The sequence below is a fragment of the Oryza glaberrima genome, chromosome 9, assembly GCF_000147395.1.
Source record: "Oryza glaberrima chromosome 9, OglaRS2, whole genome shotgun sequence".
Lineage (NCBI taxonomy): Eukaryota > Viridiplantae > Streptophyta > Magnoliopsida > Poales > Poaceae > Oryza > Oryza glaberrima.
The window spans coordinates 544,662-559,805 of NC_068334.1; the positions used below are offsets into that span (position 1 = coordinate 544,662).

A 15,144-nucleotide genomic window follows, 5' to 3' on the forward strand; every position below is an offset into this window, starting at 1 on the left:
CCGCCTGTCCGCGCCTCTGCATTGCCGGTCATCGCCGCCACCCTCGTTTTCCGCCCCGGCCGCCAAGACCGCCCGTGAGGACTCCCTCCCCCTTCTTTTCTCCCCCTTTGGCCACGCCGCCGCTCCGGCCGCGCGCCGCCACCTTCGCGCCGGTCGCCGCCGCCTCGCCGTCCGCCGGTCGCCGCTGGTGGCCGCTCACCGCCGCCGCCTCGTCATGGTCGGCCGGCTTGAGCCGTGCCGAGCCACCCGCCGACGCCCCTGTCTTTGAGCCGCTGCCAGATGGGACCCCCTGGCGCCCCTCTCTCCCCTTGAGCCTCTGACCGGTGGGGCCCGCATGCCGGCGCCTCACCCTCCCTCTTGAGTAGCTGACCCGTGGGGCCTGCATGTCGGCACCGCTCCCCCTCTGTTGACGTCAGCCCTGGGTTTATTACGCAATAAAATTAATTAAGGCTTTTCTTTTTATAGTAAAAAATACAGAGAATCTTCTAAAAATCATAACTAATTCATCCGAGCTCTGTTTAAGTCCATTCAAGTCTCAATAAATTCATAAAAATCCCTAGAATCCATTAAAAATGGTTTTGCTTCCTGTTTCAGTAGACTTATAGTATGTTTTTCTTGTATGCTTTTTTGCGTAGATTTCGGTGGTTTCGTCGATCCGCGGTTCCTCGAAGACGTTGCTGAGGTCTCATCAGTGCGAGAGCAAGGTAAGCCATGCATTACAATTGCATTACAATTGATCATATTGTACCCAATTTACAAATGTCACATATTTCTATTAAATATTGCTTTTTTTATAATATCATGTGGGATGGGTCCTATTACTTAACTATTTATTGTTTATCCTATGCCATTGATAACTTGGGTATCAAAATGACTAGATGTTGGTTTAGGAAATGCTTAGGCATGCCTAGTTCAACTAGTACACAAATGGGGATCACATTATTACATAGACTTTGACTATTAGCATAGCTTTGGATTGGTGTCACCGCAATGGCGTTAGTTAATTAAAATACACTGAGTGGTGGGCTATGGGTGCATGGTTTTGCTGGTCGCACCCATGGCAATTAAGGACCGGTTCACATGAAACCCTGGGAGACTTACCGTGCTTGCCACAAGCGGGAGTGGGTAACTGCTTGACTTGTAGTATAGCTCGACCTTTTCCTAGGCACCGGTGGCAAGGGTGGGCGTGATGGAGTTGGGTCGACCGGGGTGTCCGGTTGTCCAGCTGCTGGATTCATCGCAGCGCACCAGGGGACTGCCCACTGCTTGTTGAGGGGTGGAGGTGAAACCTTAGCGTGGTGTGGATGGTTAGGGGCGGGTTATGCGAAGGGTCTTGTCACGATTTCCCCCATTGCAGGGCCATGGTGGTACTTCGAGGCATGGCGACATGTGTGGAATCGTATCTTGTGGGTACAGTTGTACACCTCTGGCCAGAGTAAAACTATTCGAATAGCCGTGCCCGCGGTTATGGGCGATCAACCAAGTTCATCGGGATTAGTCTCACCCCTAGTCTAGCTTAATGAACCGGTGTAGTTCAGGTGGTTGGTTGGGCCTGTTGCAACTGGTATAGCGTTGGACAGTGATTGGTTAATATTGATTAATTACTATAATGGTTTTTACTGCTTTCAACTACTGTTTTAAATACCTGCTTTATTGCAAATGAACCCCTAGCCTCCTTTGGATTCATCCTACATCATACCTCCTCTTCCGGTATGACTTTCTGAGTACAGTGGGTAGTACTCAGTCTTGCTCTCTCTTCCCCACACCAGAGTTGAAGTGTTGCACCATTGGAGGTCGATTTGAGGAGTTGGTTTTGTCGCTGCCCTCAAGGATTGCCTGTGGAGTAGAGTCGCCCCACTGCAGAAGTCAAGTTTCTATGTTTAGCTCGCTTTTACCTTTTCCGCTGTATTTGTAATCTTTTATATTTTTTGTAAAACGTGGATTTGTATGTCAACAATTGTCGTTTGTGTACCCTGGCTAGTCATGGATAGAGATTTAATGCACATTCAGCTTAGAAATTCTGGTTCATGAATTTCTGGGCGTGACAACTATGGCTCACGGTGGCGACACAATATTTTTTTCACCAAACCTTAAAATTTCCCCCAACTCCTCGCATCGAATGTTCAGTATTTCAGCGGGAATGATTGAATGTTTTGATTAATTGGTTGCTAGAATTAGAATGCAATAAATAAATCCATTTTAGGCTGCTTTGTCATGGATTCATGGAAATTGTGCTAGAATTTTTTTCCCCTTTTGTGATGCTTATGTTGTTTCCTGAGACATGGTTTGAATGAAAAAAAAACCAGATGAATTGGTTGGTCCTAATTACAGTAGTTGGAGAAAAGAGTATAATGAAATATTAGATGATCTTCAATTTATTGTTCTAATAGTACTTGGAGAAAAGATAATGAAAATATCATATTAACTCGAATTGATTGGTTATAATTCTATGCTGTAGGATGAATCGATGTTCCACATTATGATTCTAAGGTATTGTCCGTCCTTCGCCTATCTCCTCTCTTGTAAGATTTTGGAACTGATCGAGTTAGCCAAACACTTTCAAGTCACCTTGATATCTTACTAGAGGCAAACGCGCGCTTTGCGCGCTGCAACGGTGGCCTCAGAAAAGAAGACTTCGATTATTTTAGTAAAATGAGTGAAGGAAGATGCATTATGGCATACAAGAGTACCAATTCTGTAATATACAATCCAATCTTGATAGAAAACTAAATCTCAATTTACAATATAGTGTATCAAAACATCTGTAAACATCTATTTAATTAATTGAGCAGGAGTTGTGCAGTAGGAATTTTGACAGGATGAATAAAAAAATGACAGGACAAATAGCACAACAATTTACAATAGAAATTTTGGCTTTTCACAAATCCATTTCTATGTTGATAATAGCATAAAAGCAGTCAACTCAAGGCGGAGTAAAACGCCACTGATACAATTGTGAATTGAGACTTAATTTTCTACCAAGTTTGTGCTTTAGCTGAACTGCTGAAGCACTAAAGCACAAACTAAAACTTTTTTTAAAAAAAATAAGATTCTCCAAGAGTTGGAAGCTATCAAACAGCACCAGGCAGTCAAGTTGTAGAGATGGTGAAAAGTATGGAGAAGCTGCAGTCTAAGTTGCTTGCTGCTACATTAGGAGTAACAGGTGATTTTTCATCTGAAGACCAATCCAGAAATATTGGGACAATCTGACTGAATAACTGCTAATTATAACCAATGTTTTGCTCTAAGTGTTATTGGATGTTTTCATTAGTGGTACATGTTGCTTATGTAATCTATGTGAGTTTTCTCTAGGTGATTTCTTTGTATTTCTTTCAAACTTGATACTGTATTAGTCACTGTGAACAATGTGAATTTTTCCTTTACTGTTTAATATTGCTTGCCACTAATCATGATGTGAAAAAATAATTGAGGCAAAGAATCATGCCTTTCTGCTATGCAAAAATGTAAGCCTTTATTATGCGCAAGGGCGCAAGCATGGTTCATGCATAATGTGCATGGTCAAGAGCCGAAGAGCTAGAAAATATAATATGCAGCTAGCTAATTTGTTATTGTCAGCTGTATTTGAGTAGTACTTAATTTTGTTTTCTAATGCATGAATTGCAGGATCAATAGGTGCTTGCTGATAAAAGAATGCATATAAATAACAATTGGTGGAGGCGGATAATGAGGCTGGTCAAGTCAGCCTCCTGCAATTATGTCACTGGTAATATGCTTTCCTATAGCTGATCTTTTCCCTCTTCGGTCATGTTCTGTTCTGTTCTGCTTACCACACCTCTCCTCCACCCACAAAAAAAAGGTATGAAACATCATCATGTAGAAACTAAAATTTAAGTTGACTCAAATTAAGTAGAAAACATGCTAGCAAGAAGTATCCCTCCCTCACTGCTGACAAAAGGAATGAGTGCTTCAAAAGAATTGAGAGTACATGTAGCGGTCCTAGCGGAAGAAAGGAAGCATATGGAGCAATAAATTGGTCTGCCTCTACTACTATTAGAGGTAAGCTGAAAATGATTTATAATCTCATTTGGATACAGTTAGCATAAATATGTAAGTCATAAACTCCCAGTGGTGCAGTATAATTTTTTATATGAATTTTGAATAGCAACCTGATATGACACCCATGCACATTACATTTATAGAGAGCATATGACATGCTTGCAATGATCAAACTTCCGAAGAAATGTGCGGTTGTTGTCGTTATGAGCTGTGAGGCCCAGCAAGCAGAGCAGATTAGTGTGATTTATTGATTCTATATGTTAAAATTGATATACTACATCATGTTTCTATGTTTTGTAGTGCAGATTTTTTCTAGAGATAATTTGTGTATCCATTCAATAATATTTTTTTCTACAGCTAATTCAGGCAAACAACAATGCTGGGATGATTTTTATAAGCAGGACATGCTAGAAAGCTAAATTGACACCCTGGTGCCTCCCGTTTATAGATGTCACCAACAAGTAAGAGTGTTCCTCTTGTGTTTATATTGAAATATTGTTATTGCTTCTATCTGTAAAACCTGAAAAATCTGAAACCATTCCTATGCTGAATAATAGAAGATATAAAATGAATATGTGTTGCCATTGCATCCTTATATTTATTTCTTCAATCCACAATTAACTATCTAAACCACTTTTTTTATTTTAATTCACATAAATTAAATCTTACATATGTTTATATAAGCTGCTTCCATGAATTCCTACTGTAAATCTGGTTCTATGATTAATTCAGCACACTCTACAAACAAAAGCACAACAATTTTAAAGCAGCAAGGAACAGTACAGTAGGAATATTTCAAAAATGAAATTTCAGCTTTGCGTGGTAGGAAGCTCAACCACCAGCTCTGAAGCTTTATGGGAGGAAGGAATTTCATTATATCAAATTTTTTTGGTTGCTGAAGAGCATGGCCATCCGCGGGCAATAATCTATAAAGAACCAGACCTTGGTTGCTTGTTTCTGATGAGCTGAAATAAAATAAAGCAAACATGCCAATTGACCTAGTGAGATCCCCTCAAATGTGAAGCGCCAAGTGAGATCCCCTCCAATTCTTCACGTTGTATTCAATTCTTTTTTTAAGTAGTACATGGCACATGAAAGAAAAAGCGTTAAGAAGATCATCTCTTCATTGATGATATTAGAAATAGTTAAGAAATACTACATTACTTACCAAAGCCATTCAAAATCAGACAGCTTCCATATAATTCAGTTTAGGTTTAGGCTTAAGAATATTATTAAAAAATGTGATACTAATGATATTAGTTTAATATTGAGCCTATAAAACATAAACGGATAGTTTCCTTTTGTCAAGCTGGTAATACATTTTATTACAAGATAAAAAGAACACGTGTTATTACAAATAAACCAATCTTTTCTGCTCATTCCTACTGTACTGTTCCTTGCTGAAAAAGATTATATTGCAACAGATGATTAAAGATAGTTGTGGTTTGTAGTGTGTTAAGGATTTAAGGTGGGGGTTTCTTCCAGATCATTTGAAGTGTGCCTCTTGATTTGCAAAGCAACTGTAAGTAGACCACATAAAAGAATGAAGCAAACAAATTTATGAATCTCGATAGCTAAAGATTCATAAAGAGCAATCTAAAGAATGCAATAAATCAGTAAAAGAGGTTGAATCAAAACAGAAAGCCAACCTCTTATACTTTTTATCCAGAAATGATGTGCTAAAGGAAATCTGAGTTATTTGCCAAGAACCTGCACAAATTCAGAAATACATGATAGTGAGAACCTGCAAGGCTGCAACACACATACAAAGGGAGAAAGAGACAGCATGAAAAAACAAAGGGAAAGGAATGATGGTAAGAGGCAAGCAGACAGGCAGGCAGCCATCCCACACATCGTGTGTGCCACTGCCCACTGGTCAACATCACTTATGAGAACGACATAAAGAATAAGATAGGATCTACAGATAGGATTATCACCGAGTACATGCACTCATTGAAGATGAAATCTTCAAGTTCTATTACATTGGAAACATCCAATTCTTGCATGAGTTGATCATACAGTAGCACCTGAATAGAAATGAGAATAAAAACCAAGCACATTTAGGACCATCTAAAGCAAAAACATAGAACAAAGTTTTAAGGTAAAAGATAATACTACATGAACTTTACTTCCAGTGCACACTCAAACAGGCTATGCAGATAAAGAATAAGATAGGATTTACAGATAGTGTAAAACTAAATTGGGCACACATAATAGAATGGAAGAAGCTTGTTTCTGGCATTGATTATTATTTTTTTTTCAGAGAATCGCCATCATTTAACACTTATAGCTGCATAGAACTATTTCCCATCATATGTAAAGGAAGAAGAATGAAAAACCTAGATAATAAACATGCAAACCAGCTATTATTTGATGAAACAATTCTGAGGATACATTTGGATCTTAAATTATCTTTGCTCAGCCTAGCTTAAACTTGCTCATTTCATCTATGGCCCACATAAGCAAGGTAGTGAGGCACGATATTTGGTGCCATCAACAGTGCACGCTCATATGCTTGTCGATGAAGATGGGCCCCTTTTTTCTCTCCTTCGACAGCAAGTTTTTTTCTAACACTCGTTAAGCTAGATTGCCAGGGAAAATTAGATTTTTTTTTTTACTTCCAAACGATAACTCCCCTTGTTATGCAAGGCTAAAATCCCCATTGCCAAGGATCTAAACACTCCCTTGCAACTTTATGTACACAGGATAAGCAAAAAAAAAAATGCATAGCACATTAGATAGTATCAGCCCAAATTTGCACCTTTGTTGACTCAGCCAAAGTTAGCACGCTGAGTTTCTTCAGTTTCCGGACTTGATCAGGTACCAATGCAGGGAGATTGCCAGAAATATCTACATGTATATGAAAATTAAAAACAATTAATGAAACAGTAAATGTTCAAGTTCTGCACTTATCTGTTATTACTAAAAACAGAGAATACCACAAACTGCAAAATAGGGTGTTTAGTGGTTACTTTTGACCGTGTTAGCTTGTTGATAGCATTAGCAAAAAGAAAATTTTATTTAATAGCATAAGTGGCATGTTGATGTTTTTGGTTGCAAGAAATAAAAATGGTGTGAGCAACTGATAAAATAGACAGGAAAAGCAGTCCACATATAACCCATGTAAGGGATGAGCTGAGCATGATCACTGAGAGAAAATAATATTGTATATTGGCGAAAAGAGCATTAATATGGCAAACCACCAGTAATCAGAGCACACATCCGAAATATACAGGAATCAACATTAAGATGTACCTGATTAACATTTCGATAGCAAAATAAGGGCTGCTATGCATAATACTTCCACCACCACAACAATATTGACTGTCCAGCAGGCCTCCCAGGACATCCATATTATCATGATGCACTCGTTTGATGAAGCAAGAACCTATACATGTCAAAGTCAGATCAGATTTACTTACTTCTCCCATTCTAGTCATTGCTAATTGCAACAAAGATAGAAAAGGGCACAAGCTAGAATTCCACACACATATACACTGAAAGAACCGATATAATATGTGGTCTGAGATACTCAGACACTGAAAGATCAGACATAACATGTGATTTATGATATTGGAAGTCTGTAATTTGACAACAGAGTGTAAAAATGCAAAAAAAAATTAATTACTGGATAGGTTCATCTGATGCATCCTAAGCACATGGTATACATAGGTTAAACAAAGTAGCAGAGTAAAGAGTAGGCAGTAGAGGGATGAAGGAAAGAGTACCTGCAAAGATCAAAGAGTAGCCGATGCAAAGGGACAAGGGGAAATGGAGATGTTCCAGTTTCCATCCAATCAGTTGTTGTACCCAACCTTGTTCATAACACCGCTAGATCCATTATGTCCCATCCTGAGAAAAACACAGCCACCAGATCCTGGCAAGGAGACAACAACCGGATGAAGCCACAACAATCAGTCAAGCTGCAAACGACCAGATCAAACCCTCACCTTGGCCGATGCCGTCATCTTTGTATTCTGCGCTTATCTTGGCATCACTGCACCACCAGAGATAAATCCCTGTGCATCCACCAATCTTTGCTTCATTTCCTTGCCATTGTGTGGTGCTTTGGATCATATTCAAGTGAGAAGAAAGAAGAGGGTTGAGTGCAGGGGCTTTCCTCGTGGAGCACGCCACCGTGGACAAACGGCCGCTATTGATGAGCCTCCCGTGCTAGACCTCGCCTCCGGGCAACCCGATCCGCCGGCGGGGATGTCGTGGCTGTCCGATCCGGCGGACATGACCTACCCTCCGCCGAATCTGGCCGCACGGTGGCCAGAGGGAGGTGTGGCAACGCGGTTGGGTGCGAGAGGCGACGGCGGCACCTACAGCGAGGAGAGTAGGCGACGGGGCGACGGCGGCGCTGCGAGGAGAGTAGGCGACGCGACGGCGACGGCGGCACCTGCAGCGAGGAGAGTAGGCGGCGTTGCGAGGAGTGTGGGCGGCGGCACGAAGAGGAGGCGGCGGCCGCGTGAGCGCGAGAGGAGAGGGGGAATGGAGGCCGCTAGGGTTTCTGGGGAGGGGTGATAGGGATAGAATTTTTTTCATAAAAGCCCCTTATGTTTCATTTATCCGAGCGCAGTCCTATTTTGTGGTTTTCTTCTTCTTTGTGTACAATATGTTGACTCCTAGAGAGCCTATCCGTAAGAGCACATAACGTGGAAACTAAATGGTAGGGATGTAAAACAAATTATCAATTAAATAAAGGATCTTTTTGCAAAACGACCAACGCCTACGCGGACGCACGGGCGCTCGCGAAATCTCACAGTTTTCCAGCGCTGGATGACGTGTCGCGACCCCGCAGCATCCACGCCAGCGCAAAATGCCGTGAGGGTTTCAGTTCCCAGTAGGTTTGAAGACTTTAGATTAGATTTAGATAAGAGCTAGCTTCCACCAAAGTTTTGGATTTCGAGTTAGGTGATAAGGGCATCTTTGGTGGAGCTCCAAATAATTTCAGTTTCATCTAAAATGGGAGCGGAGCTAGGTTTAGGAGCTAAATTTAGGAGTTGAAGCTTTACGCGCAACCACAATGTAGCAATAGGAGGGGGTCTTAAGCCTCTAAAGTGGTACTTATACATTGTGAAAATAGTCTATATAATAGTCTTTAGAATGAGTTATCTATATGCCTACCCATAAGAATAAAACAACAATACTTTTTCTTCTCACTCTCCTCTTCTCCTCTCATGTCATACAATTGAATGGGACAAGTGAAAGCTAATGTCTTCTCCTACCATATATATTGTAGTAAACACCATAATACCTTATTACTCAGGTACTAGTAGATATTATACCATGTTGAGCATGTCGTGAAAGTTGAACCCTACCATTACTAGTCAACCGAAACCAACAGCAGCTCCAGGATTTGCATCTAGGCGAAGCCAAACACACATAACGAACGCAGCGCTCCCTGCGAAAGCTGAGAGGAGAGATCTCCGGAGGAAATGGAGCAGCTTGTGGGAGTTCACCACCACCATTCTTCTTCCTCCTCCCTCTCCCCGCGGACTCCATCTCCAACCCACCCACTCCCGCATCTCCTGCGCCTCCCTTCCAGCTCCAACCGGCTCCGCCCACCGGATCACCCCCACTCCTCTCATCCTGTCTCCAAGCTCCTCCGCGTCACCCCTCCCTTCTTCCTTGTCCTCCTCGCCGCCGTCTACCTCCTCGCCTCCTTCACCATCTTCTCCTCTCCCGCTGCCTCGCTCCGCCCCTCCAAGAACCACCCCAAGCTCCTCCTCCCCATGCCCGCCCCCTCTCCCCCTCCCCCCGACCTCTTTGAGCTCCACGGTGGCAGGATCCGTGCCTGGATCACCAATGTCGGCGCCACCGTCACCTCGCTCCTGGTCCCAGATAACAATGGTGCTGCCTCGCTGGATATTTGCTCTTCTTTTCTTCTTTCTTGCGCTGCTTGGGATTGATTCACGGTGTTGTTTGTGTTTTTCTCAGGGGTTCTTGATGATGTGGTGCTTGGATTCGATTCCCTGGATCCTTATCAGGTGAGTCGCTGATGCATATGTTTCTATTCCTAGCTGTTAATTAGCTTGTTCGAGGCTTGCTTTTTTTTTTACATCTTTGTGGTAGTAAGTGTGACGACTAGGCTGGAGATTTTTTCATCTTTTGACATGTCCATGTCTAGTACAATTAACTACTAATGATGGGGCACAGTACATGAGTTTTGTTTGTTTTTCTTTTCCAGGAGAAATGCAGCACATTTAATGATGCATGCCTGAATAACTTGAAGCTGGTTACTAGTACTAGTAATTACGGTTGGAGGTATAATCTGATAATTAAATTATATGTTTAGTTTGCAGTCTGTAGCACTTTTACCTGTCTACTGGAAGTAAACTAGTAAAAAGAACATTCCACAACAGTTTTGAGCATTACTTGTCGGAGCTTTTAAATCGTCCGTAAGTATGAAAGTGAAGTATAAAAAATTACTGAAATAATTAAGTATCCAGTTAGTAATTCCCTTCATATCCATTTTGTACCCATCTAAAATATATTTATGGCATGCTTATTAGTCACTTCTGAGAAATTCCCTCCTTAATCGAAGAAAATTTGGTGATAAAATCATAGGACTGAGTTATAACAACTTTGATCTGATCTCTGCATTGATCTTGTTTCATGTTTGCTTGCTTTCCCAAGTTACAAATTGTCAAAAAAGGAAAATTGATCAGGAATGAGGATTGCTCACATGGGTTCAGCTGCCTAAAGAAATTCCAAACATATATTGGGTTAGGAAATATTAAATGCATTCACTTATCAATTGTACCTCTCTTTTAATTTACCTTTTCTTCCCTTTTGTAATGATCCTTTGATCATCATGGGGTAAACATCCATCACAGAGAGTTTGGTTGGTGACAACTTGAAGTCGAGTGGCTTTGTGAAGGATTTCCCCATTTGGGGAGGAATAGATTCAGACAAGATGGCCATGGGAAAGACCGGCACTTAGAGTTTTAGGGACCAGGGATTTGTTTATTTATCTTTGTTTGGCTAATAGAGATGATTTTCTGATCCTTAGAAGGGGGTAACTTGACTTTCAAGAAGATAATCTTACAAATCTAATCCTATCTCTAAATTAACGAAACTAATATTATACTACAGTAACACATTCACTCATGGATAATGCACATTTTCTAACAAGCAGCTCTCGCTAGAAAGGTTAGTGTGATTCACAGCATGTGAAATTGGCACATAGGAAAACATGTTGTATTCTTAAGTGTGTCGGCATGTTACCAATTCCTTTTTCATGTTTTTGATTGTGTTATTCCTATTGAAGTGTATGGGGAGAGATGTACTGTGAATATTGGACGATTGTATTTAGCCTCGGGGTCCCAGTATATATAGGAGTACATGTAGAGGAGATAAGGAAGGAGTCCATACAAATCAATCATATCCTAATATATCTCTAATTACCATATTACAATTCCCTATAGCTGATAATTCATATTAGCGCCTTTATGACTGTTCTCTTGGACTATGTAAATCATATGGTTTAAAGTGATGATTTCTTCTTTTCTATTTTCCCATCTAATCAATCAATAAAAGTATCAGTGTATGGGTTAGCGTCTAGCCTACTACTACATCGTAAGGCTAATATCATCATCAATCATGCTGTTCACAGCATTGAGTTCATAACTACCAAATTGTGCTTTTTAAGAAACTTCCGTATTTGTTCTGCTACATTATGTATTGGCAGCATAACTTTGGATGGTAGTCTCATAGCACATAATCTAGAAATTAACATTCAAATGATACAACACTCGTTGAGTTTTCCTAACATTGTTTTGTGGTCACTAATTTCTAAGTCATAAAAAGACCAATATATTAGATTGTTGTATGGATATTTATGATGAGTTTTACTTCATCAATACTTAATTGCAGAATGAGGTGGTGTTCTAGCACTTGTTTTATAAATAATTAATAAAATTGTGGCCGTGCGACATGTTACATGTCAATTTTTTATAGGCAGCCCCCAAAAAATTGCAGCATAGCAAACACCAATTGCATTTTGTCTAATTACCCTATAGTGGCCAGCTGTTACTTCAAGCACCTAAAACTGACCTCACGAGCCTTTATTGTTGAAACTTCTATGAATCTTACATTTGGTCTATGTTTCGTCTACAATTGTGTGATCCCTTTTAGAACTCTTCGTGGAACTTGTTAAAACAAGGATAAAAATTCCAAACATGCAAATTCAACAGCTTCTTGAAATTTCTGGAAACCTGCTTCTAACTCCTATGGAACTTGAAGCTATTGTCTGAAACTCACTGAAACATGCTTGGAAATATGGCTAGGTCCCCATCGTTTGGCATATTCATATGCTTATCAGCCAAAATTTGAATTTTCAACGTTAAATTTGGAGCTAATTTTGGGGTTTTTTCATTGAAGTTTATTTTTCAGCCTTTGCTTTTAGATCGCTAAGAACACATATATAAAAGTTTTATTCACAAATTATTTTTCGTTTGCAAATATGCCGTTTGGCTTATTCCACCAATATGCCAAACGATGGCACCCCTATTTTTTAATATGCTTATATAAGTTGGTTTGGCACTGATGGTTTGAGTTTTCCTATGATCAGAATGGCACTTCACCTTATTTTGGCTGCATTGTTGGGCGAGTTGCAAATAGGATCAAGGATGGGAAGTTTACTTTAAATGATAAGCAGTATAGTCTGGCTATCAACAACCCTCCAAACACTCTTCATGGTAAGACATAAGGTACTCTGCATAAATTCATTGTTTTGTGCATATTTCAGGCATACATGCGTAAGTAATAGTGAACTATTGCCTGTTTGTTCTTGTGTGAACCATCTGTTGCTGATCAAGTGTACATGATAATGATATTTCTGCTGGATTTACTTAATATCCATTTTTTATTACCTCCTAATATTTCTAATTAATCCTAGAGGAACTGTCCCATTAATACTGAGTTAATGGGATTACTAGATCCACCACCCTTGAAAAAACTAAACCTACTTGTTACTTGATGTTTCTTTATATTACGACCAAGTATGGATATTTACCTTGTCGAATCATCAGTACGGTCTATTTTCTGTAGCAGTTTGTGTTAGTGTAGCTGCCCGGTTTGGAAATTATTCTTGTTCGGTTCCATTCCCTTTTGCCAAGCCACAATAGTAATCTGTTCTTGGAGTTCATATTATTGCTCCATGAGTTACCTTATTCAAAGGTGTAGTCCCCCCAAAAAGTACATTTGAAAGAAAATTATGAGTTATTTGGCCAATAGTTTACACTCTTACACCTGATACTAGCAACAGCAATGACAAGCAAACAACAATATGAACAGTTGTTGGCTTGCTGTGGTGAAGATGACTCACCTGATTAGTCGCTCTATTGAAATGATTCTCTTTCTTTTTTTGAATTTATATCCTTAATAATGTTAGATATTGAGAAATGTTTGACTTGTACCATTCACTGAATTTGGATCTGGCTGTGAATTTCCCTGATACTTTTATTCCGTCTCTTATTTGATACATGTCATCCATGTTAATGCTTCATGCAAGAAACATGCAAAAATGCATATTTGGTGTATTGTGTGGTGCGGGGGTGTAGTTCTTAATTTCTCAACAAGAATGGCTCATTTGCATTCAATCTTTCATAACGGACCTTGCTTTTTTTCATATTTTCGTCCTAATCTAACTGCACACATGTATGCATAGAGGACAAAAACTCAAAAAGAGATATATGCCACTGCAGCTATTTCAATTTGGTCTTCTTTAAACTAATGCAACTGAATATGGGATCTCAGGTGGATTCAAAGGTTTTGACAAAGTCATCTGGGAAGTTGCTGAATATGTCAAAGGGGAGAACCCATCAATCACCTTCAAATATTACAGTAAAGATGGAGAGGAAGGTATTTTAAAAACTTCCGGAAAACAAGCAACTATGTAAGTGCCAGGACTGATTTTAATTTTTCACAAAACAGGTTTCCCAGGAGATGTTTCTGTCACCGCTAGATATTCTATTCTGGCAAGTACGACACTGAAGTTGGAGATGGAGGCTATACCTTTGAATAAGGCCACACCCATCAGTTTAGCACAGCACACCTACTGGAACCTGGCAGGCCACAACTCAGGAGATGTGCTTGCACATACTGTTCAGATTTTGGGGTCTCAGATAACACCGGTAGATGAAACCTCAATACCCACCGGTGAGATGATGCCAGTTAGTGGCTCACCCTTCAATTTCCTGACAGAGACCACAATTGGCAGCAGGATTGATCAAGTCCCTGGTGGCTATGATCACAACTTTGTGATTGATTGTGGTGAAGTGAAGTCAGGTTTGTGCCATGTGGCGAAAGTGACAGACCCTTCAAGCTCCAGGGTCCTTGACATTTGGGCAGATGCACCTGGAGTGCAGTTCTACACTGGAAATTTCCTCAATGGCATTGTGGGCAAAGGAGGCGCGGTCTATGGGAAGCATGCCGGCCTGTGTCTTGAGACCCAAGGTTTCCCAAACGCAGTGAACCAACCTAATTTTCCCTCGGTGGTCGTTCAGCCTGGTGAGAAGTATAGTCATACGATGTTGTTTGAGTTTTCAACAAAATGATCCAGTTCTTGTAGGCCATTTTGTTTTGTTCTTTCTACGAGCTTGATGCTGCAGTGGTTGTATAGCTTTCAAATACTGCTCCACGTGACAATTTGCTACTCTGAATTTACACGAATCAGCAGACACAAGGAAATCTCGTGTAGGACTTGCAGGCAAGGTTCTTTTAAAGATGAGGTTAAGGACATGGTAGGAATGGAGACAGATGGAGGCCTATGGGATGGTACTGAATACGGTGGTGAAGTGGGTGAGAACAAACCACATGAACCCCAGAAATTCAAGGGTCTTTTTGGTGACAATGTCGCCCACTCACACCAGGTAATTCGAGAAGATCAGATTGCACATGCAGAAAACATATTTATACAGTTAAGCTGTAAAGCCACACCAGACTGGAATCATCCTATGCTGATTATATATCAAAGTTTTGAGTTGTATTGCTAACCTTTGCCCTCAGGAGCAAAGAGATTGGGGCGATGATTCGGACGGATATCTTCAAACTCTCTCAATGAACTGAACTTAGTTTAGTTATCTGATCCAAATCAAACAGCCAGACACTAGTGACTAA

The 15,144-nt window shown here is 40.5% G+C and overlaps 1 protein-coding gene and 1 long non-coding RNA gene across 5 annotated transcripts; one reads left to right on the plus strand and one right to left on the minus strand.

Moving 5' to 3' along the window:
• Window positions 1-400: 400 nt before the first annotated feature.
• Window positions 401-8,519, minus strand: LOC127785332 (uncharacterized). Of its 4 annotated transcripts, none has more exons than XR_008019724.1 (7): window positions 7,968-8,519; window positions 7,746-7,894; window positions 7,273-7,405; window positions 6,779-6,867; window positions 5,955-6,044; window positions 5,667-5,727; window positions 401-418 (listed from the first exon to the last, which is right to left on the minus strand). It is a non-coding gene; the product is annotated as an uncharacterized LOC127785332 (long non-coding RNA). The 4 variants fall into 4 exon arrangements; XR_008019725.1 differs by lacking the exon at window positions 401-418 and adding an exon at window positions 1,839-1,857; XR_008019723.1 differs by lacking the exon at window positions 401-418 and adding an exon at window positions 3,447-5,084.
• An 818-nt stretch (window positions 8,520-9,337) lies between these two features.
• On the plus strand, window positions 9,338-14,715 carry LOC127785301 (uncharacterized). Its single transcript, XM_052312738.1, has 5 exons — window positions 9,338-9,873; window positions 9,961-10,010; window positions 12,596-12,722; window positions 13,783-13,887; window positions 13,960-14,715. The coding sequence occupies exons 1-5, from the start codon at window positions 9,459-9,461 to the stop codon at window positions 14,580-14,582; spliced, it is 1,320 nt and encodes a 439-aa protein (XP_052168698.1). The 5' UTR covers window positions 9,338-9,458; the 3' UTR covers window positions 14,583-14,715.
• The last annotated feature ends 429 nt before the right edge of the window (window positions 14,716-15,144 follow it).